Raw genomic sequence first — 23,977 nt, 5'->3', positions numbered from 1 at the left:
TAAAGTTCATACATGCAAAGCAGCAAGAGCTATTGTTCAGCACAATGCATTTGCAGCAACCAGCTGTGACTAAAGGAGGGCTTCAGCCAGCCAGAAGCTACCTTGAGCTAGCAGCACAACAGGTCAGAACATGCCCTGCTTCCTGCTGGGCTGAGCTAATTCTGAAGTTACAGGGAGGTGGTCCTGTGTGAGAAAGTGAGACAACTCATACTATGTAAGCCTTTTAAAGATTGAAAAGCATTTGATATCTGCAAGCCTGTACTCAGTTACTTAGTGTTCACAATAGTTTTATTTTTATTGCCAGTTTTGTAAAGCCTTCTAGCTAACTGTTGTGTACCACTGGTAGTTGTGTTTTTGTAAACTGTTAATAGTCTACACAAGTACAGCTTCTGACAAAGAAACCTGAACATTTTGAGATGCTAGGATAGTTCCCATAAGACAAGGAGAATGGACCGCATGTAAACCCGACCCAAGAGCCATCTCTTCTATACTCCACTGGTTAAATTGGGCACTAGCTCCATCGGCACTTCCCTTCTTCCCCCAGTGTCGTCCAACCCAGACCATCCAGGATGAATCTTTCCCCAACACTGTGGGACAATGGAGAACAAACCGCCAGACAGTTAATCTATAATGCCTTCAGAAAGTATTGAGAGACAAGGAGGGTAGTGAGGGAGGGAAGCTGTCAGAATGGAAATAGTCATGGTGGGCATCTGAAAACTAGGAAAACTGAACCAAGAAGATAATAATTCTAAGGCCAGCCTAGACTTTATGAAGAGATGTTTCTCAAACTCACAAGACAAAATTGCTTATGCCAGCCCTTCCAAAAGTGACTAAATGCCAAGAGGTTATGAAAAATGGTTTTCTTGCACAGGTAGTTAGCGCTAATGAAATGTGCTCTAACCTTGGCCATTATTTGTATTTTTGTATATTAAATTTGTTTCAGACATGCAAATGTTCCACATCAATACTGAGATGCTAAAACACGAAGTGGGGAGATGTCAGAAGTCTGGAAGAAATGATGACATTCTGAAGAGATACAAGCAGACTCATGAAACAATGAACCCCTGAAAAAACGGGAATTTCTACAGGAATCTCGTGCTGAGAAAAGAAAAAGGCACTGGGGGGGGGGGGAAACTGTCTCCCTGGGAGAGATTTCAGACAATTCTAACTTGTCAGACCACTTACAGGATGAGACTGAAGCACCGGGAGCACTGGAGCACAGCCAGAACTGCTTAGATGCCCATCACCTTGACCCTCTATTTGAACTGATCTCACTTCAGAATTCCAAAGACACACTGGAGGGTTTCTCTGTATCTCTTTGATCCTCTTCCCCATGTGACAACATTGAGTAAGTCTCTTTTTTTTCTGCTTTACACTTAAAACAAAATTATATAAACCTTTCTATAATAAGAATGCTGTCTATCAGCAAAACTACACAAAAGTGATGGGTGAACATAGAGGAGTGCCAAATAGACATGCACATACACGGAGGAGTGACTTTTTGGCAAAGACAGAAACCAATTCCTTCTTTGAAATAAATAGTGCATGGATAGCAACATATTCATATGAATATGAAATAACAAATTTAAAAAATGGACTCATTTCAAATATATTCAAATGTATCATTGATTTTACTACAAAACCCTGAAATGACAAAACTTCTAGAATAAACCATAGCAAAAAATCATTGTGAACTCCAGTTAGGGAAGATATTATAGATACAGTGCAAAACAACAATCCATAAAGGGCCAAATTATAATTCATAAAAGCTAGAAATTCTGATCCTCAGAAGACATTATTAATGAGTGAAAAGATATAACCAGTCTGAAAGTCTTTGTGAACAAATCATGTATTTTGTAAAGTTATATAAAAAATATCACACACACACATACAAACATAACACATATGCATACACACATATGCATACAAAATAATCCCACTAAGAAATAAACAAAATACATGAAAGGAGATTTCAACAAAAGAAATGCAGATTGATATGAGACTCTCAACCTAACTAGTGGGCTGGGAAGTTCAAATCAAAACTACAAATATATTTAGGTATAAGCTAACTAAAATTAATAATATTGATCATATCAGTCTTTTTTTCTTTTCTTTCCTTTTTTAAAGACAGGACTTCTCTGTGTAGCCCTGGCTGTCCTATAACTCACTCTGTAGCCTAGGCTGGCCTTAAACTCAGGGATCAGCCTGCCTTTGCCTCCTGAGTACTGGGATTAAAGATGTGTGCCACTACCCAGCTCCTAGCCATCTTTTTCAGTAACTTGGGACTTTTATACACTAATGGAGGGAGAATGGATAGGAGGGCTGCAGGGAGAACACTTCTATGTAGTGGTAGTCTTCTATGTAGCTAAACATTGCTCACTATGCTATCTCTGAGGATACAAACATGACATGATATCTGCCCATACAAGGCCTACAGAGGAATACTCAAAGGAACACAGCAACACAACTGCCAACAACTAGAAAGAATCCAAATGACTATAAACAAGAGAATACAGAAAATTATCAGATATGAATAATTACAAGAAAAAAATACTGATAAACCCAACAACATGCATATATCCTTATTCTGACCAAACAAGATACTGTATAATTCCACTTTTGCCTCTAAATTACCAGAGGAGGGAGAAGAAAAAAATGGCAGAATGACAACAGATACACAAGACAGCTATGGAATGTTGAACATATCTATCTTGAATATGTCACAGTCCAGTAATTATTTGCATAAATTAAAATATACCAAATTATGTTTACTACCTATCAATTATCGCTAAATAAAACTCGGTAAACAGAACATAAAACATTCACATAAATAAAGTACTTTGGTTAGTAACAGAGCTTACTATTTTACATGTTAAAAAACAACTTAGTGTTTTAAAATACTAACAAAACAATTATTTTTAAAGATCTAATGTATTTTGGCTTATATGCTGACCCAGGTAAAAGTTACTATATTCTAGTCTTTTCAAACACTGAACATTGAAAAGGTGGCTGGCTTCTTCTCCAATAGGCTAAACTTAACTATGCAATTTCAGCTCTTTAAAAGAGGCTGGGAGACAGGGTTCAGCGTAGATGCCTGCCCCGCAGGGCAGTCCTTGGTTTGGTTCCAAGCAATGTCAAACAAAACAGAACAGCAGCAAACTCAAAAAATTCAGTATAGTTAGAAAAGCTAAGAACTATCAGGGAATAAAAATGTATCCATGTATAAACATTTCCATGTACAAAGGTCATCAAATAAGCAATGAAATACCCAAAATCCACAGCTGACTATAAGCCAGGACTCTAGTCCTCACTGAAAGGATTCATGCCATTCTAACTAAATATTATGTCTCTGCATCTTAAGTGATGGGAAAGCCATATAATATTAAAGTCTCTTATTATTAAACAAATCTTAGAAATGGGATTTATTATTAGCTGAAAAATATGTTGAAAGCTAAATTAATTTTACATTACTTTCTGAGTGTCATGTTACGGTAAGTGATCAGGAGCTCATACCTCTCAATAGCTGTTCTTGTTTTACCACAAGTCCTTGGTATTTTTTAAAGGTTTTGTCATAATCCTTTCTCAAGGTTTGATTTTCAAGATCTTCATCAAGTAAAATCAAGTTAAGGATCACAAGCATGAACTGAAGTGAAGAAAACCTACTGAAGACTACTTTGAGAACAGTGCCATTATGTTTTATATGCAAATTATCATCATTATCATTATTAAGACAGGGTTGCACTATATAACTCTGGCTGACCTGGAACTTACTACATAGACTCAGCTGAGTCCAGACTCAAAGAGACCTACCTACCTCTGCCTCTGGAGTACTGGGTTAAAAGCATGTGTTACTAAGCCTGGCTGCAACTTGAGCTATAGTCCCCACCCATTGAAAATCTTAGCCGCAGGACTGTGCAAAACAGGACATGTTAGCCAAAGGTCTCATAATATTCTTGTAGTCCTAGTATGAGGAAATGTTTGAACTCTGCCACATACTTGGATTCTTAGAGATTACATGCAAATATCTTATGAAAGTTGCCAAGTCTATAACAGACTACAAGTGGGTCCATTAGGTTACTTTCTTACAGAAACTCATGTAGTTGCTAAGAATAACAAACTCTTCTTCAGGCAGACAGCCAAAATATTCAAATACGCATATTAATTTTAAAGCTTTTTAGCACCTTGCTCAGGTTGGAGGTTCCAAGAGAAGGACATTCTAAAGAATAAAGCCCATGAGTTCCACAAAGAAGGTTTAAGAAATGTACCACCCTTGGTCAAACAGGACTTAATGGGTAATAGCCTCAGGTCAAGAAGAACTGAGTCAGGCTCCTGGGCAACAGTCCCTAGCCATAAAGGATGTCTTAGTCTCAGCCTGACTGGAGCCCCACCAGCAGAAAGTATATGCCCAGGTATGGAAAACAACCTATCCTGCTATCATTCATACCAGAAAAAATACAAAAAAAAAAAAATAGCTGTAACTTCCTGGTAGCTACCTATGTGTGTACATGCACTAAGCCCTTCTTCATCCTGTAGAAAAGCTGGGATCTCTCATTGATTCAATAAAGCAGTCTCAGTCTGTTATGACTGTCCATCTGCTTCTCTGCCTCAGTTTTCTTACATGAATGATGCTTTCATTTTTAATAGATACAAATACATACTGTATTCAAATAATGCTATTGCCTACAATGGCTTGCTGATTTATAGACCATCTCATGCTAAGACAGGTATGAAGTGTCAGTCCAGGACCTCTGAGCTAGAATTAAATTGTAAAGGCCATATGATAAATAGCTTCAGATAAGATTACTATAATGCTGAAGAGAGTATTATTATACTGTATTCTGTATGAAAGACTAAATCAAGAGATAGAAGTTATCTGAATGTAGACTATAGCTCAAAAGGCAAAGGAACACTAAAGTAAATAGAAGTACCACCCCCCAAAATGCTTTAAACCAATGGGCAATAACACTTGCTACTTTGAAAGCACTTGTTAAAGAACCAAACCAAACCAAACCAAACCAAACCAAACCAAACCAAACCAAACAAAACAAAACGAAAACCAACAGAACAAAACAAAAAACCATTCTTAGACCATAAGATACATCAAAATAGAAAATTTCTGAAGTTCATTTCACAGGTTCTATCATTGTATACATTTCTCAACTCTGCATTAACAACTTTTTGTTGTTGTTGTTTTTACTTAACTAGAAAAACTGAACTTCATATAAAAGTAAAACTCTAAGTTAGTTTCCCTGAAAAATTATGTTCTTTGAAAAATATACTCCATTCCCATCAAAGTTACTTGGAAGTACATAAGCAGGGTAAGCCAAGCTTCACCAAACACATGGTCATAGTGGGCACATGTGCAGGTACTTAGACTCTTTTACCCAATTATCCAGCACTGCTGTAGGCTTCGTTCTTCTACCTTAGTAACTGGTCAAAATGGGAAGACACAAAAAGTCTATGTCAAACTGTATTTATTCTGATAATTCCAATCTTTACCTTTGACACATTCTTGCATGATTTTCAAATAACGTGACAGAAATTAAAAAACAGAAAGAACAAACCCACCCTACCATCCAAAGCGCCTAAGCATAGGCACTAGGTCAAATGGCACCTAAAGGATATCAGCTTTCTTCTTCTTAGAAAGTTCCTCTTGCCAAAGCTCATGTCTTTTTAACTCATGATCAATGATATTCATACACAGTGCTCCAATTTTGTAGTGAGTGATGAGTCCATGAAAATGAGAAAAGCTTCAAAGAAGAGATTTTAATATACATTAAAAAGGGTACATTTTGTTCATATAGGAGAAATTGTGATTTTGGCTTAAACAGACATAAACCATACAAAACGTAAGTCTGACATACATTTCAATGGATGAATATAACCATACTATAATTTTAAAAGTAAATTTAAATAAATTAAAAATTAAATTTAAATAAAAATCTGAAATTACAAGATTATCTTAAATATGTGTTAACATGCTACCCTTACCTTAAATAATATTATAAGCATGTTTTTATGATTAATTACTACATTAACTACTAAAATAGTTTCATAATAAATTTTGGAATATCGTCTAACAAAACTAATACTAAAATAATACTAAGCACTCATTTTATTTATTGGATATGTGTTTGCTAGGTAATTAATTTATTCAAGTATTTATTTAATAAAATTTATTTGCTAATGTTATTTTATTCAGACTAGAAATTTTTCATAAAATGTCAACAATATCCTTATTTAAGAACATATACAGGTAAATAAAATATATTTAACCTCTAAGAGAATAAAAGTTCATAATTTATTAGAAACATGAATGGAACCAGAGGGCATTATGTTAAGTGAAATAAGTCAAACAAAGAAAAGCCAATGTCATACATCCTTGTTCAGATATGTGGAAGGAAAGAGCTGATTTGATATAAAGGGAAGAGACTAGAGACTTGAGAAGTTAGGGAGAATAAAGGGGAGTCAGATAGTGAGTACCAAAGGCAACATACAGTAAGAGAGATTAGTAAGTTCTCATTTTATAGCACAGAATGGTAACTACAGTTCATAACAATTTAATATATTTTAGAAAGAACTTGAAGAGAGGAATTCAAACATGCCCAATACAAAGAAATGGTAAGTGTTCACAGAGCTGGAAATGCCAATCACCCTGATTTAATCTTTATATATTACTACATTTAATCAAATGATTACACTGTATCCAATAAGCATGTACTAAATTGATAAAAATTGAAATACAGAAGTACGTGTACTGAAGAAAACACTGCTATTACACTGAAAATTTTATATAGGAAGGAAGTGAGGCCCAGAGAGATTAAGTAAAATATCCAAGAGTACACAGTGAGTAAACAGCAGACACTGCATTAAAACTGAGATCATCTTCCTCCAGAGACATAATCATATGCCAAACCATTATGCCAAATGAAGTGTATATGAATGTGTGTGTGTGCTCATGTGTGCATGTGTGTAGGCATAGGGAAGTGTATACTGAAGGAAAAAAACAACAAAGTAAAAAGCCAGCAACAAGACGCAGAGCATGGACAAACAGACAAAAGACTGAGAGAATCAACACTAACACAGGCAGACAGCAATAGAGGTCTATCAGTCCTCTTAGAATCTACACTTACCTAGAAAAGCAAAAGAAGATATAAATGATGTTTGTAGCTAACTCAACACTTTGTTTCCAGTCTTCTCTCAGGACTCTTGCTAGCGCACCCAGGCCAGTTTCTAAAGAAAAGGAGACATACGGATATGATCATTTACCTCTCCTTTGATATAAAGGGAGGTTGGTTTTAAATGTCTACTTATGAATAAGTAACAAAGCCAAGATGGAACTGGAACAAAAAAGTAGGATGTTTCTTTCCAATACGGAAAGCTAATTTGGAAGAATAACTTTAATTCAAAACACCTGACACATATGTGTATGCAGTAAGAAATCAACTGTGAATCAGATAAATGCGACAGTAAGATCATCTGAGCTGTCCATTTCCTGACTTGTTTCTGCTTGGAATCTTACCACTGTATTACTTTGCTTTCTTCTTTTAACCTCTGAGTTACTCTGTTAGGACAAAGACTAGAATATACTCGGAATATAAATGAGCAGTTTAGTCAACTCAGCTCCATAAATGTAAATAAGTTAAATTGATGTGAAAAGTAATATTTTCATATCACTATCACATGTCAAAAGACATAAAAAATAGAAATTTCAGAAAATAAGCTCTTGGAAGGATTTGAGTATCTTCATTAGAAGAAAGTGAATATTTGGAGATATTAAGTAACTATCAGGTTAGTTTTTAACAAGTTGTTACAAGATTTTTTATTTTTGCATGAAGATGTGTTTGTGGTACCTGTGTGTTTGCACATGGGTATGCACACACACACAGAGGCCTGAGACTGATACTAGGAGTCGTTCTCTATTGTTTGCAACCTTACTCATTGCCACAGTGTCTCTCCACTGAATCCAGAGCTCCCTTAATGTTGCCTTTAGCTAGCTAGCTTGCTGTGGGAATTATGTGTCTGTATTGGAATTGAAAGTGGGATACCACACTGCTTCAGATATTCATGTGGATTTAATTCTATACACTGCAAATAAAACTACAGAACAACCACTAACATTATTCTGTTGGTACAGGCCTTAACAAGTAGAGCAATTAAAGAGAAAAAAAAAAAAACAGCATACCACCACTATGTAGACGCGTACCTGGAAAGGAGACAGTGTCCTGAATAAGAAACAGCATCTGTCCATGAAGGAGTAGCAGGCACACAGGAACAATAACAAAAGGAATTTGGATACCCTGGTAAGGTCATGTTCTGATCACTAACTTGATACCCGGGTAAGGTCACGTTCTGATCACTAATTGGATACCTGGATAAGGTTATGTTCTGATCACTAACTACATGGGAACGAAAGACTGAACAACATTGAGAACCTCAATTTACATCTCTATACCCACTTGTCTTAGTATTTTACTATTGTGAACAGACACCTTGACCACATCAACTCTTATAACGGTAACACTTAATTGGGGCTGGCTTATATGTTCAGAGGTTCAGTCCGTTGTCATCACGGCAGGAGCATGGCAGCATCCTGGCAGTCATGGCACAGGAGGAGGCAAGAGCTAAGGAGGACAGTCTGAAGCCTCCCTTAGATCCCACACCACAAGTTGCTTACTAAAAGCTGGGTGCACAGTGTGCAGAGAACGTTTAGTCATCATTACTTGACTTGGAGTTTGCTGTGTGTAAACAGCCTTATACTCAGGATATTTGGAGAAAAGCACTGTGGTAGCATCATAATGCCAGAGACAGGCTTAAGAGTTTGTTAGCAGGATTAATCAAAAGGCTATTAGGTTTTTTTTTTTTTTAAGCAAAGCTAAAAATCAGATATTTTGAGGAGCTTTAAAGGGGTCAAACATTCTTCTTCAGCCTGTAAAGCCACACAAAGGTACACAGTTGTATGCCTACTATAGAAAGACCTAGAAAGCCACTAATCCATCAGTTCTGGCTGAATTTGAAACAATGTGTCAGGGGGAAAGCAGAGTCTTAAGAGTGAAATGCTTCAACACATAACATACACAGAGGTCTTCAGCAAGGGCAGGGAGACATTATCACCAGGCATTTAATGAAATCTTTGCCCAATCATTGCTGACTAAAATAAGCTAAGGGAGTTCAGATGTCAGTGCCTCTCTAAGGGAAGGGATCCCAACTTCGCAGAATTAATCCACAGACCTCAGCAAACAAACAAATGCACCAATAAAAAGCCTTGGGCTAGCAGGAATCTTACTTCCAAAGTTGTCACATATTGTTTCAACAAAACAACTCAACATAGGAAGTAATGGAACTGTATGAACCATGCTCAGGTAATAAAGTCATCAATAGAGACTGTCCATGAAAAAGCAGACACTGAGCTTATGAGACAAAGATTTTAACTCAGTTATTGTTATATTCAGGAAACTAAAGGAAGGGCTGGTGAGGTGGGGTGGCAGTGAGGAGCACTTATTGTACAATCATGAGGACCACAGTACAGTTCAGATTCCAGCCCCTAAACATGCCACCAGTCATCTTACACATGGTTAACAAGCTCCAAGGGGGGTGTGTGTGAAAACAGGTGCATCCCTGAGACGTGCGGGAATCTAGGTGGGTTGTGAAAACCTGTCTCAGACTCAAGCAGAGACCTTGCTTCAAGGAATAGGTAGAAAATGATAAAAGTAAGATACCTGATGCTCTCTTAGGGTCTCCAAACTTACACATGTACAAACATTTAAATACATAGATATACACACAGATGCATGAACATAAAAATTAAAGTGAACCATTACTATTGATTTAAAGGCAGGTATGCGAGGGAATGAGAATGATGGTTGATCAAGGAGACAGCAACTACATATAAAAAGGACACAACCAGAAAATCTGTAATGAAGGGTACAAGAGCTAAAATATAAATTCACTGGGAATCTTAGTAGCAGACATGACATAGAAAAAGCTAATATAAATATCTTAAATTAGTGAGTCTGAAGGAAAAAGAGAAGGCCGTCAAAATGAGCAGACCCTCAGTGATCCATGTTGAACAAACCACAGCAGCATACACATGATGAGGCCCCAGAAGCATGTAAAGGTCGAAACAAGTATGTAATGAAATAAGAGCTAACGCTGTCTGCTGAAGACCAGAAGGTATGCACACTGAATGACATCGACACTTAAACATACCATGGTCATGATCAGACTTACAAAAACAAAGGACAAGAGACCAAAAGCCTGCAGAGAAACGCGGCCTTGCATCTACATAGCACCATCAGTAAGATGATAAGCAGATTCACCTCAGAAAGCATGCAGGTATAAAGATGGAAGAATGACACATGGAAACTGCAAGAGAATTCCTGTCATCTGTTGGGGGCAAAAAAGTTCTTATGCCCACAGAGCACCAGGGAACCAGGATGCTAAACACAGGAGCCTCTCCTCAGAGGAATTTCCACCCAGAAAGCTGGGAGTGGATATTGTTAATGACCTGGTGACTTTCTGGCTATCTGCAGAGGCAGGCCTCACCCAGAATGTTTATCCCAGACTCTTCCCTTCTTTGACCATTCTCCTTAGCTCTCAGCTAATGGAACCCATCTTCGGGAGAGATGTCACGTGTACCACTGACCTCTATGCTACTTTACTCAGAGACCACACTAGATTCTAGGCCTTTTAGCTGTAGAACCTGCCCTCATGGTCACCATGTACTTTGTAAAGGAGTTTCTAGGAAGTCACACCTAAGCTTTTCTGTGCACCTGGAATTGGAATGAGTGTGGCCTAGAAACTTGTTCCCAAACTATGCTGTGTTTTAAATATGCTGACAATGAACTGCCTAGTGTCAGACTCCCCAGGTTTGATCCAGGTTGATGAAGCCAATCTGAACTGAGTTTTCATTCTCACCTCTTCATAGACCTCTGCAAGGTTTCTCTCAGTAACCTGCCTGTAATTCCAGAGCTTAGTTAGTGGATCAGGGGGACAAGCTGACTAACTGGACTAATCATATTTTCAAGCTCTGGGTTCAACTGAGAGACAAATAATAAGGCAGACAGTGACCAAGCAAGACTCTTGATATCAGCCCTGGGCCTCTACACACACATATGAGAATGCATACTTCTATGAACATGAGTGCTTATGCACTTGGGAACATGTATACAGATATCCACATATACCACATATGTGCAAGAAATATGTCATTAGTATCATTACAGAACAAAAGAGTGAGGGAAAAGAGTCAGAGGGTGTATTGAAACAAATTTCTGTATACTGTTAAAATTAGGTTGGTAGTAATTTGAACAAGATTGTTTGAAGCTGTCTAATGTCAAGGCAACACTAAGATAATAACTCAGGAAATCATAATTATAGAAAATTAGCTTCAAATGGTAAACTAGAAAATACCTAGCATAGAATAAAACAATGATAGATGAAAACAGAGTAAAAAAGGTTAAGAATCATGATAAAACTGTTCCTAATTTAAAAATATATAAACATGTTAATGGTTTTGTCATTCATAGCAAATACAAAATGACAAAGACTATCTTATAAACATCATATCAATGTTAAACAGACTAAACACACCAATAAACAGAAATAGATTAAAGAACTTATGGTGATCCAGTTATAAGCTACTTCTAACGGAAATTCTTAAGATTCAAATACACAAGCAGGGTGAAAAGAAAAGAATGGAAAATAGACCTTCCACATAAAGAGAGGAGAGAAAAATATGTAACAGATTGAAAATATTCATAATACATAGAAAAAATTAAAATTCAAAATTAAATATTTAATACATGATAAACATGTATATGTTCATTTGCAGACATAAAATAATTAAGATCTCAGTTCAAACTTCAAGAGTGGTTTGTTTTACATGATTTTTCTACTTTTAATATTTAGAAAGAGAAATCACCATTTAATAATAGTTCTTCCAAGTTATCGGGATTTCGAGCAAGCTGTAGGATCAAGGCAGAACCTCGAACCTTGTCTGGAATGTCTTCATACAAGAGCTCAATGTACTCATCCATGTCATTAATGTTGGCCACTTCGTCAATCTGAAACAGAGGGAGGAAGCTCTCAGCAGCTCTCACTGACAGAATCGCTGGACGGATGGTATTTTGTGATCAATATATTACTTATATAGCTTATATATTGCTAATAGCAACAAGCAAAGAACAGATAATAGCCATCGTTTTGTAGACAGAAATTTTAGGGGGACATCAATATCTCCTCAAAACTTCCAACCCCAAATTTGTCTTGCCTACAAGATATGGAGGGATTAAGATGGAGCAGACTGAGGGAACAGCCAACCAATGACTGCCCCAACTTGAGACCCATCCTTGTGAGAGAGCCAACCCCTGACACTACTAATGATACTCTGCTATGCTTGCAGACAGGAACCATGTAGTAACTGTCTCCTGAGAGGCTTCATCCAGCAGCAGGTGGAGGCAGATGCAGAGACCTACAGCCAAACATCAGGTGGAGCTCTTGAGGAAGAGTGGCAGATAGAAGTGAGCAAGTCAGAGGGGTCAAGGACACCACAAGAAGATCCGCAGTCAACTACCCTGGGACCATGGGGGCTCACAGAGCCTAGGCCACCTACCAGGGAGCATGCAGGAGCTAGACCTAGATGCCTTATACATTTGTAGCAAATGTGTAGCTTGGTCTTCATGTGGGTCCCTTAACAAGTGGAATGGAGGCTGGAGGCTGTCTCTGTCTCCTGCCATAGGATCCCTTTCCCCTACATGGACTGCCTGCTTGGGCCTCAGTGGGAGAGGATATGTCTAGCCCTGCTGGGACTAGATACCCCAGGGTGGCGTGGTACCCATGTGGGGCTTGCTTTCTCTGAGGAGAGGAGGAGGGGGTAATGGTGGAAGGGGTTTGTAAGGATGGGACTGGGAAGAGAGGAGGGATGGGGCTGTGATGAAGATGTAAAGTAAATAAAAAATAAAAATAAAGAAATTTTATGCCTTGGTGTACTAGATGCTATTATAAGCAAAATAAAATGGAACATATATAAACTCTACAATTTACCACTAAATGTATTTTAATGTAATTTGCACCTACTATAAAAGACTAAATATTTTGAAACTTATTTCAAAATATTCAGAATATTTTGCCACTTATTTTAATAAAATTAAAATTATGTGTTATAAAGCACCACCAACAATTTTTGTTTTTTTTTTTAGCAATTAAGCATTGATTTTTTTCAGCTATCTCTAAACTGAATCACTTCAAATTCCACATCTTAACAACATGGCCATATGCATTATTGACATTATTGACAGTAAAAGCTGAAGGTCTTTCATTTAATAGAAGAGAATTCACACAGTCTTACCTCCATCCCTTCAAAAGGAGGTGGGTCTTTAGGCTTGCTTGATTTTTCTTTTTTTTCTGTAAAAAGATTTTTAGAAACCCTGAGAATTAGATTTTAAGGGTTTCAGAGTGACTCTCTATTTTAAGTAGTTGAGTTTAATGCTGCCTAAGCTGAGGATATAAAACTAAATATTTGATGAAAATATTCTCAATGCATAAAATAAAATATTTCCATATAAAAATCAGCTAATTGTTCTAATATTGCAACCAGGTAAATCAGCAAGATAAAGAAAACAGTATGACTAATACAAAAACAAATAATATAAAAACCAAAGTGAACATATGAAGAGTAAGAAATAATAGCAAAAGTATAAGCTGAAATAAATAACAGTGAATGATTTTTGTCTGAAAAGTGAAATAAAGAATATAAATTAAAAGATAAATATTTGATATTTACATCAACTTAGTCCTCATTTAGTCCCAAGGAGGCATTCAAAGGTACTACAGACATTTATTATTCTATTCTGCTAACGGCATATTTTCATATTCTAAACAAAAACATGCATACATTAAAATCAATTAATTATAAAAGTATTATCAAAAGATGTATAATTAACAATAAATATACATGTAAGACATTTGACCCTGACTGGAGACTACTTGGTAAGAAAAGGGGATGGGCAAGGGATTATGATAGGATGCCAGAGATAACTGAGTGCTACATTCCAACTGGCATAATGCAAGCCATGGCTCTATACAATTAAGACAATTAATACATGCTAATAAAAAGAAGAACTGCTATGTGGAAATGAGAAACATGCTCTCGACAATAAACATGTTAGGAAAGCCTGTTCTCCCAAGGAGACATAAACAAATAATGACTTAAAACAGGATTAGCCCTTATTCTTCCAGAAGCAATATCCATGAGAGATAAGGGTATATCATCAACAGCTAAATTCTGTCTCAAACGGATAATTTATTATAAGAGTAGTTTTGATGAGAAAAGAAAAACAATCATTTAAGGTGATGAATCATAGTGTTAAACTATACTACAGTCTTCTTTTCTTGCCTTTAGGGTGAAGCTTCTGGCTCTAAATTATCAAAGTATAAAAAGTTATAAAAACCTAAATATAGTTTTAATATACAGTAAAACTCCAACAATTAATGTGAAGAAAGAGAATAATACTGACTTGTTATTTTATCCATGTATAATAGATGACTTTTAATATTTATTTTTTCATATAGTACATTCTAATCACTAAACATTCAATAACCCATTTGTACATATGTTTCCATTTTTATTTGAAACTATCTTTTATATTTTCTGAGTTGTAAAACATTAATGCCTTAGTTCTTTTGTGTGAACTGAGGACAGGAAAATGACAAGAATGAAGATAACAATGAGGAATGTTACACTTCCCTAAGGAAAAGGTGTGAGAGGAACATCCTAGGGCCATGGAAAGCATGGGATATTCATCATGTGCATAGTAATGCTTAAAATGTTTACATAATTCAATACAAATTATAGATTATGTGTAAATAGCAAATTTAGAAAATAGGACCAAGAAGATATTTTCTGCCTTAAATATGCCTTTTATTCTACAGTTGTTATGACAGATTTATCCCCTTATTCCAGTACAGTGTACACACCCACATCCAGTGAAACAGATTCTGACCACTGTGTGTAGAAGCATAAAACCTCTAATGGAGGAAACAAACACATCTGTTTGTTTATCCTAACACCGGTAAGAACTCACCACCAAAATGAATACAGCTTTCAGAACTATGTACTTTTATACTATTCTGTACTGTACTGTACTATACTGTATTACATATATATTTACAAAGTAAATATAATATTTTGAAGGTGACAAATGCTCACCTTTGGTATTGAATTTAAAATTCCAGACTCTTTCAGCTTACCTTTTCCTGACAATGAGTCACGGCGGTTCTGTAGATAATACAAAAGCTGTTCTACCTCATTTAGCTTTGAGGGATGGATGAGTTTACATTCTTCAACCACTTTCCGGGCCAGAGAGGTTATATCTGTGTTAGCATTGAGACTCTTCAGACGGATGCTGCAAGCACATGCAGAGTTCCAGTTCAGACGTTATAGAAATACATGACTGATTCACTAATACTGTTCTAAGATGATCTATAATTATACATAGTCTCTATACCTTCTGGCCAGAGAGTCTTATTAAAGTAAAGATTTAGATATAGTTAGGCTTATATAAATTGAAAGCAACATAAATCTTTTAAAGACTTTCTGGACACAATATTCAGAAGTTCTGTTTGAGGCAGTACTTCTGAAACAAAACACTCTTCTTAATGAATATGAAATGCATACTGCCACAAATGATACAATTTATGCCTAAATATAACAACATTTCCAAGTTTTTCTTTACTTGCAGTTCTGGGAGAGGTACCTGCAAGGCAAATTCTATATACATACTCTGAGGCACTCCAGACTTGCTTCCTCTTGAATTGAGCTCAGGAAAGTTACTATGAGTCTAAGAAAAAAAGATGGTGCTGGGGAACACAATGGCCTTTTTACAGGGATTCATGGGATGAGAGAGAACTATGAAAATATAGTCAGGATTGTCAAGTATATCCTCCTATGCAAGACTTACACTCAGAAGGAGAAAATGACCAAGTATCCACTGTATAGAATTATTTCTTTGTGAAGATAGTTATTTTTGTAGGAAGATAGCAAGCTATACAGGGACATGTGGATGAGAAACTACAGAAATACTCTGAACTCAGCATTTGGGAAGCCAGTATTTACATATAGATGACTTCTCCTGAATTCAGTGTAGAAACATGACTTAGATATTTTTCTCAGTTTAGATTAGCTAGAATGACATTCTTTATCTTATTTTGTCTTAAATCTATTTGGTTTTGTTGTTGATAACTTTTAAGTATTTAAAATAATTGACTGTATTTTAGACAGTTCTAGCTAGACATTGTAAGGCAGATATAGCAAGGATAGTCCACAGAAATAACCCCTAAAGGAGAGCTCTATATTTAATTTTAACAAAGTATCCAAAAAACACGTGTTTCTCAATAAATCCGGTTGAGAAGAGGCACAGGAGAACTACATCAATAGCTAGCATGGTAAGAAAACTCAGTTCTAGAACTTGGAAGGGAAACTGAAGCAGAACCATGAGCTCATGGTCAGCCTAGGTTATACAGCAAGACTATTCCAAACCAAACCAAAGTGAAACTCAGTAAACACATCTATACATTTCTATTAGGCTTTGGGGGTAGATTAGTGTTCTAGAAGAACTATTCACAAAGTACAGACCACATGCTCACCTCTCTCCCAGTTTTCACTGTGTACTTCTAGGATTAGCATCTTGTATCTGTGTGTCATAGTTATTATCTTTATCAAAACTCACAAAACACAAGGAGTGAGCACTAATGTAAGCCAAGAACTAAAATTAATACATCTAATTATTAACTTAGGGCTGTAGTTATTTAGCATTCACTCTGTGTTCTATGAGTCTGTGTTCTATAAATGTCTTACAGTATCATACATAAAAGCTGTATTTCTCTAAAATGTCCTCTCCCCGATTATGGTAATCTCTAACTCCATTGTACGAATAGTTTTGCCTCCTCTATAATGTCAGACATTTGGAATTGTAGAGTATGTAGATTTTCCAGATTGACTTCTTTTGGTTAACAATATGCATGTAGGGCCCCACCATGTCTTTACTTCATAATTAATTTCTTTTTCATTTCTGAACAATCCTTTATGATATGGAGGTTTCACAGCTGATTCACACACTATGAAATAATAATTTAGTTGATTTCAATTGTTGGGTATTTTGGATAAAATTTCTAATATGTTAGACTTTTATGTACAAGTAAGTTTTTAACACATTTGATTAAATATTTAAAAACACAATTACTGGATATCTCATGAACCTGTGTTTAGATAATATAAAATATAGTGACCTGTCCCCTGAACCCTCACCCAGCCGATACCCTTTTCTGAAAGATACCTGTACTCCCCTGAACACCCACTCTCCAGTGTCATCACCTTCCCCATGCCCTGTCTTTTTGTGTTTATAACCCCTGTGTGAATGAGTATAAATTACAATTTGGAAAAAGTAAATTTTATATATATAAATAAAAAGGATGATCCAAAAAAAGTGTATAACATACTTAGTCCATTCCAAAGCCTGTTGTTGCAAGTGCCCATTGTATTGCTCTTAACTCTCAAAACTGTTTCTTCTTATTGACCTTCACTAGTAAGTGAGAATGTGTGAAGTGTGGTTATTTATGTAGAACTGTACAAAGTATTATTAAATTAAATCTCTTATGAGCTCAGGAATTATGATGATTGTGGACAAACAACAATTTGGACAGAAGAAATTATTAAGATTGGACATGAATTGAAAATAAGAATCAGTGAGAAGGACAGAAAGTGAAGGGAAGTGTTTTAGTGATAAATGACAATGAAGCTTAGGAATTTGGAACTTCACTGTTAGCAGAAAGAAAATTTAATGTAGGCAAGATTTCTTACTGAAATACTGTTTGAGACAGCACAAAATTGGTAACTATAAAATTTGTCCTGTCCAAGAAAATTAATCAATTTTATGGAGAACATATTAATAATTTCACACTTCTACTCTTGAATATAAGAGATTGAAAAAATTTGAAATAATGTTCTAAATAATTATCTGATTGTTGATTTGCTTTTCTAATAAGTTTAGTAATTACTGTACATACTTAATAATTTTATCTTCACTTAAGTCAGCTCTGCTTTAAATATAACATGGGGAAAGATACTGTTGAATATTAGTCACTAATGTGCTGTGATGTAAAGCAAATGGTGTTTAATGTCTCTATAACTAATAATAAAATTATTTTTATTATTTAAAAAAATATGCCATCTTATGGTATACTTCTGGTATACTTGATATTATTATAAGCAATGACTGAGAATTCCTGTCACTACATTCTTGCCAGTATCTGCTGTTGCCAGTGTTATGGGCCTTAGCCATTATAACGGGTGTGGTGACTCTCTCTCTCTCTTTCTCTCTCTCTCTCTCTCTCTCTCTCTCTCTCTCTCTCTCTCTCTCTGTGTATGTGTGTGTATACATATATACATATATGATTTTCAGTCTCTTCTAGGTCTACTTTCTCTCACCCTAGGCATCAGTGACCCAGTTTAGGCTATACAAACTCAAACAGTTTTGGTTTTAGTGTATACTCTCCTCAGTCTTGCATCTATTAAAAGGAAACCAGAGAAAACCAAGTTTTGTTTTATTTTGAAATGACACTTGTGGCTACGCGACTGCTTTTAATCAGCACGTGTCCTTTTTGTTAGGCACCCAACATCTACTAAAAACTAACAAAATATCACCGGTATGATGTCTATACCATAACAATTAGCTTCTCAAAATGAAATCTTCAGAAAGTTGAACTCTGTTGAGAATGGCTTATACCATTCCTCTGAGAAATGCAAGAGGCTCAAATGCCATGTTTATGGTTCTAGGACATCATTGACTTCTCCAATATAATGACAGTTTCTGCCACACCTATCTCAATTTATATAGAGTTCCTCTTTTTCACCAGTAACAAAATCTCTGGAGTCATCAAAACATATTTTCCTTTTGGTAGTGTCTTTTGGTACACATCTTTTGTTAGTGAGTGTGACACACCTTTTGGTTGTGAATCTGACACACCTTTTTCTAATGAGTGCAAGACACCTCTTTCTAGTGAGTGTGAAACAACTTTTGTTAGTAAGGTGACTCACCTTTTGCTAGGGAGTGTATCCTTTAGGACTAAAAAATTAAATTCCTCTCCTGAAGTGTAGGTCATGAGACTCTAAAATTAAAGACAACTTTTCTCTAGAAAATCTAAAATAAAATCTCTAGAGTTGTTCATTTGCACTCAGGTTGTATAATTCAGGTAATCAATGACAAACAAACAAACAAAAAAAAACAGAGAAAAGAACAAAAGTGTGAGCAAGCTGGACTGCAGTGTGAGCATGCACACATATTTTTCTAGACTTGTATAGTCTAGAGAATGCATTTATCTTTAATATGAGTCATTAAGTAAGTCTCTTTCTGATGCCAATAGAAAACCAGTGAGACCGCGAGCTGAGACACCAGGCAGCTTCTCTTCATAGGGTGCAGCAGCCCAGGGCTTCTCAACTACAGCATCACTGAAATTTTGGCTTAGTATCCCACCTTAGATGCCAATGTGACCATCTTATAATGTCAACCTACAATATCTCTATGGGAAACAATGTTCCTTGTGGGAAAAAACCATCCCCAGAGTGTTTAAGTACCACCAGAGTCAATCGTATATACTTAAAGTAGTACTTTCACATGTGCGCCTAGCACACTGCACCACATAGCAGCCCAAGCAACCTCAATCCAACACAACACGGCGTAAGTAGGAATTCTAACTAGTTACCAAGTCAGTGTTGTGTAGCTGGAAGAGGGTTGAGAGGGAAAAGTGATATCAAATCTATACTCTCATAAAGTTATAGAAGGAAGGTAGGAAAATTACCAGCAAAACTTCAGAATAATGAAAAAAAGAACAGGGCCCAAGGGACTTCCTTAAAACCATAAAGGAAGGTTGAGGAGGACCCTGGATCTAAGAGCAGTCTAAGAAAGAGCTTGTCATTTACTAGCATTATTTAGAGGACTAGGTGGCTTTCAGGAGCTAATTCAAGATCTGTGCCCCAATTGGGAACATCTGAACGTCACACCATACTCCCAGAAATTCTATGGGAGGAAGAACACAGCATTTTCTAAGACTCAAAAATTCTAAATTAAGCAAAAAGTCCCAGATAAGCATATCTTTTGTGATTAACTTCACTTAATGTTACAAAAGTTTAACTTTATCTAGAATATATTCCATATTTACATAGTTGAATGCAATATTTCCTTGACTAAGATGAAGTAGTCCAGAAGAATGTTATAACTATTTATTGTCTATGAAGATTAAAGCAATATCATTTGTATAAAGGTTATATAAAGTCTCCTATTTTCATAATCGATACAAAATGAAGGAAACTTACATTTTTTGGCATTCCTTTCGTTCTCCCAACATGGGATCCCCCATTTCTCCAAGAATGGTAGCTTCCACTTCATATTGAACAATGAGAGCTTTTTCTGATGGATGTACATCAATATTCCCCCCTTTAACTTTCCTACAAAAATTTAAAAAAAGATTAAAGTCTCACAGGACACCCTGTTTCTACATCTAAATTGAAAAAAGAAAAAGTCACCCTATGTTCAAGGCCTGGATAACGTATTATTCATATAGCAGTATTTTCTCCAGATTACTCATGGAGTCAACAGAACCCTATCAAAGCCCTGACAGCCTGGAGAAGGAAAAGACAACATTAAATTTTACATGGAAACGTAATCATAAAGGCCCTAAATAACAAACATAATCTTGATAAAGAGCAGCAATGTTGTAGGACTCACTCCTCTCAGTGTAAACACTCCCAACATAAGCAGTAAGTTACTAGCTCAAGGAGATATCCATATTAATAGATCTGTTGATTAGGACTGACAGTTCCTAAAACAACCTATGTTTACTGTCAGTTAATCTCCAACAAGGATGTTCCAAGTATCCACACAGAGAAAGAACAATCTCTGACAAACAATGCTAAGAAAATTAGATATTCTTAACCACCATATACAATATTAACTCCAGTGGAGAAAAGACCAGCATTTAAGAGTTAAAACTATAAAATATAAGGGAAAGCTTCATGATCTTGAATTTAGCAATTAAAAATGTTTGAAAAAGCCACAATAACTATTAATAAATTAGACTTCAACAAATCAAAATTGTTGACACTACTGACATACTCAACACAGTAAAAAGACAACCAAAGGCTGGGACAAATGTATGTAAATTCCATTATATATATATATTTTCCTAAAAAAGAAAGACAAATGGCAAAAGAGGATGAAAGAAGTTCAATTTACTTCTTAATTAGGAAATGCAAATCAAAGCAGATCATGACACCACTTTACAGCCCCTAGAATAGCTACAATTACAGAGCAAACACGTGAAACACAAAGAGAAAATAATAGGCAAATTGTGGGACACTGAAGTCCTCAATGCATAAAGGTGCATATGAAGTGCAGACACTGAGGAAAGCTCCTTGCTGGCTCTGCAATGAGTCCAACATGGAATTACTTCATATTCCTGCAATCCCAAGCTTATGTATACACTAAATGACTGAAGAGAAGTGTTCAACAAAATATTGTCATGATGACAGTAACATTATTCCTAATAGGCAATAGGCACAAACTCCCTGAATATCTATCAACACTTGGTCACAAACAGTTTGTAATATATCCATGCAATGAATATATATTATTCAGTTACAAAAAAGGAATAAAGTGTTAACATAGTATATAGCACAGCATAGTATAACAGAAGTGGAACATAATTATACACTGCGAAAAAATTGAACAAAGCACCATACATACTATATCCATCAAGTTACTGCCTTTTCCATTATGTCTGTATGTCATATATATATGTATATATATACATATACATGTACATATATATGTATTCATACATATATATCTATATCATATATGTATATGTGCATATATATACATACATATATATAGACAACATTGAACAATGATTTTCAATCTTTTTCTGTATTCTGAATAAAACATCACAGTGACTAGATCAGTTGTATGTATTGTTTTCTAGATGATGTGGTTTTAAAAGAGGGCTCACACTAGTCCAATGATTCTAAGTAAAATCACCTCTGACACAACCGTATTATATGAAAATCAGCAAATGCTACAACAGCAGCACGTTCTTTAAAATAACCTTAGGCTTAAGGTTGAAATTAGAAAATTTATTGTATTTGACAAAAAAGAAAGTGTGTGGGTAGGTGCGTGGGAAAATGTACATGTGTATATGTTGTTAACAAAATGAGGTTGGAAATGAGTGCTGACTATATGTTTGTTTTGATTACATATTCCTTTTACAAATCTCTACTGAAAGCCTTCTCATTTGCCATTTTCATTAAAGATATAAAATGAAAAAGACAAAGCACCATGTTCCCTTGTCCTATAAAAGGCAGGATAGCTGATTTATCTTACAATTGTGTGACTATGTTTAAGAGTCTACTAACACTTGTAAGATATTTCTCTGACGGCTAGAACCCTATCAAGTAAGGGAAAATATACTCAACAAATTTTATTAGGACTTAAAATAATGTCACCACCTAACATGCATGTTTTTTCTCTCAAAAGTATTTTCATATCTTGTCCTTATGTCCTTCAGAAAGTAATGTCTCTTATTTTTAAACGAAGCAATTATGTACAAAAAACCAAATCTATGTGCTTTTTGCAGTGGATTAGCAACAGAGCTTTAACTAAAAATAGAGACGCCAAAATTGCCTTTTCTTTAATTTATTCACTGCTTGCTCACAGTTGGTCCAGGAAGAGTATATTTTTCTAACCATGGGTGGTCTTATTTTTTACAGACGTTAAGGAATCTAACAAAAATCTTCTTTTTCTTTGGTGTAGTTGATATCATACATATATAAACCAAAAAAAAAAAAATAGGCTTTTGCATGCCAAGGTCTTACTAATAATGGACTTCCTACATATACGGTGAATGTGACCATCAAGTGAGTAAAATGGACCAAGAACAGCACACTGGACATCTCAATCCAGTCTTGCATACAGCAAAAACCATCACGCCTGTCTTTATTCCACACCCCCCGCCATGATTTATGAATCTTAAACTGAACACAAACCGGTGATATGACAGAATTCATTTCCAAGTTTCCATGGGATTTATCTATTTAGAAATGCAGGAGAGTGGGGCAGGAAAAAAAAACCCCACGAAATATAGGGTTTATCTCGCCCAACCTGCCTTTTAACGAGGTTATAGATTAATGCAGCAAGGACATTATCAGATGCTGTCAGGACGCCTCCAAGCCAAAGTGGACCTCGCGCCCCCGCAGGGCCCATCCTTTATTCCATCCCATCGTTTTCTCCTCTTTCTTTGCTTCCATGCATCCCACCCCTTCTCACATCTAGCTTTGCCCCTGGACATCCCATGGTCAGCGGAGGAAACACCTAAGGACCTGCTCAGGGCGGAGCCCGGGTCGTCACCTTTTGAGGTATCTGGCGTCCTCGCCTTGCATGGCGGCGGCGGCGGCGGCGGCGGCGTGAGGAGAATCAGAGTGTCTGAGAATCTAGGAGGGCTACTTCCGGGGACCCGGCCAAAGTACCCCCCAAAGCAGAGGCGATGACAGTTCCGAGGCCTGCAAGGCGGGGCGGCGGCGGCGGCGCAGCGGTTACCACGGTGAGGCCGCCGGCTCCTCCCACAGCTCCTGGGCCCCAAAACACTGGAGCAGCCCAGACCCGCCCAGAGCCGTCAGGGCCGGACTCTCCGCAAGGCGCATGCGCTCACGCGACAGCCTTCAGTCTGCGCAGGCTCAGTTTGAGGCCCTGGCTCCTGCGACAAATCTGACGTTCCCGGGAACGGCGCGGGAAGGGTTTGTTGCTGATCTGGGACTGTGGTTAGGAGGCATATTCCTAGTCACTGCCCCCTGGAGGATGGGAAAGGAAGAAGCCTTGCAATCTGCAAAACTGGAATTTAAAGTCCTTAGCCTGAAATGAGGCAATGTAAC

At 36.5% G+C, this 23,977-nt stretch overlaps 1 protein-coding gene across 1 annotated transcript in view; it reads right to left on the bottom strand.

The window, feature by feature from the left end:
* Positions 1-23,757, bottom strand: part of Kifap3 (kinesin associated protein 3) — a 120,907-nt gene extending 97,150 nt beyond the window's left edge. Inside the window, exons 1-8 of the mRNA XM_028758817.1 lie at positions 23,457-23,757; positions 20,369-20,500; positions 15,250-15,404; positions 13,349-13,404; positions 11,924-12,065; positions 7,134-7,233; positions 5,626-5,750; positions 3,514-3,612 (exon numbers count right to left, since the gene is read on the bottom strand). Of these exons, the coding sequence (XP_028614650.1) occupies positions 3,514-3,612; positions 5,626-5,750; positions 7,134-7,233; positions 11,924-12,065; positions 13,349-13,404; positions 15,250-15,404; positions 20,369-20,500; positions 23,457-23,488 (841 nt within the window). The 5' untranslated portion in view covers positions 23,489-23,757. The remainder of the gene's footprint in view (positions 1-3,513; positions 3,613-5,625; positions 5,751-7,133; positions 7,234-11,923; positions 12,066-13,348; positions 13,405-15,249; positions 15,405-20,368; positions 20,501-23,456) is intronic.
* Between the last annotated feature and the right edge of the window lie 220 nt (positions 23,758-23,977).

Source organism: Grammomys surdaster, unplaced genomic scaffold, assembly GCF_004785775.1.
Source record: "Grammomys surdaster isolate TR1022 unplaced genomic scaffold, NIH_TR_1.0 130, whole genome shotgun sequence".
In the NCBI taxonomy this organism is placed as follows: domain Eukaryota; kingdom Metazoa; phylum Chordata; class Mammalia; order Rodentia; family Muridae; genus Grammomys; species Grammomys surdaster.
This window is presented reverse-complemented; position numbering and strand designations above follow the sequence as displayed.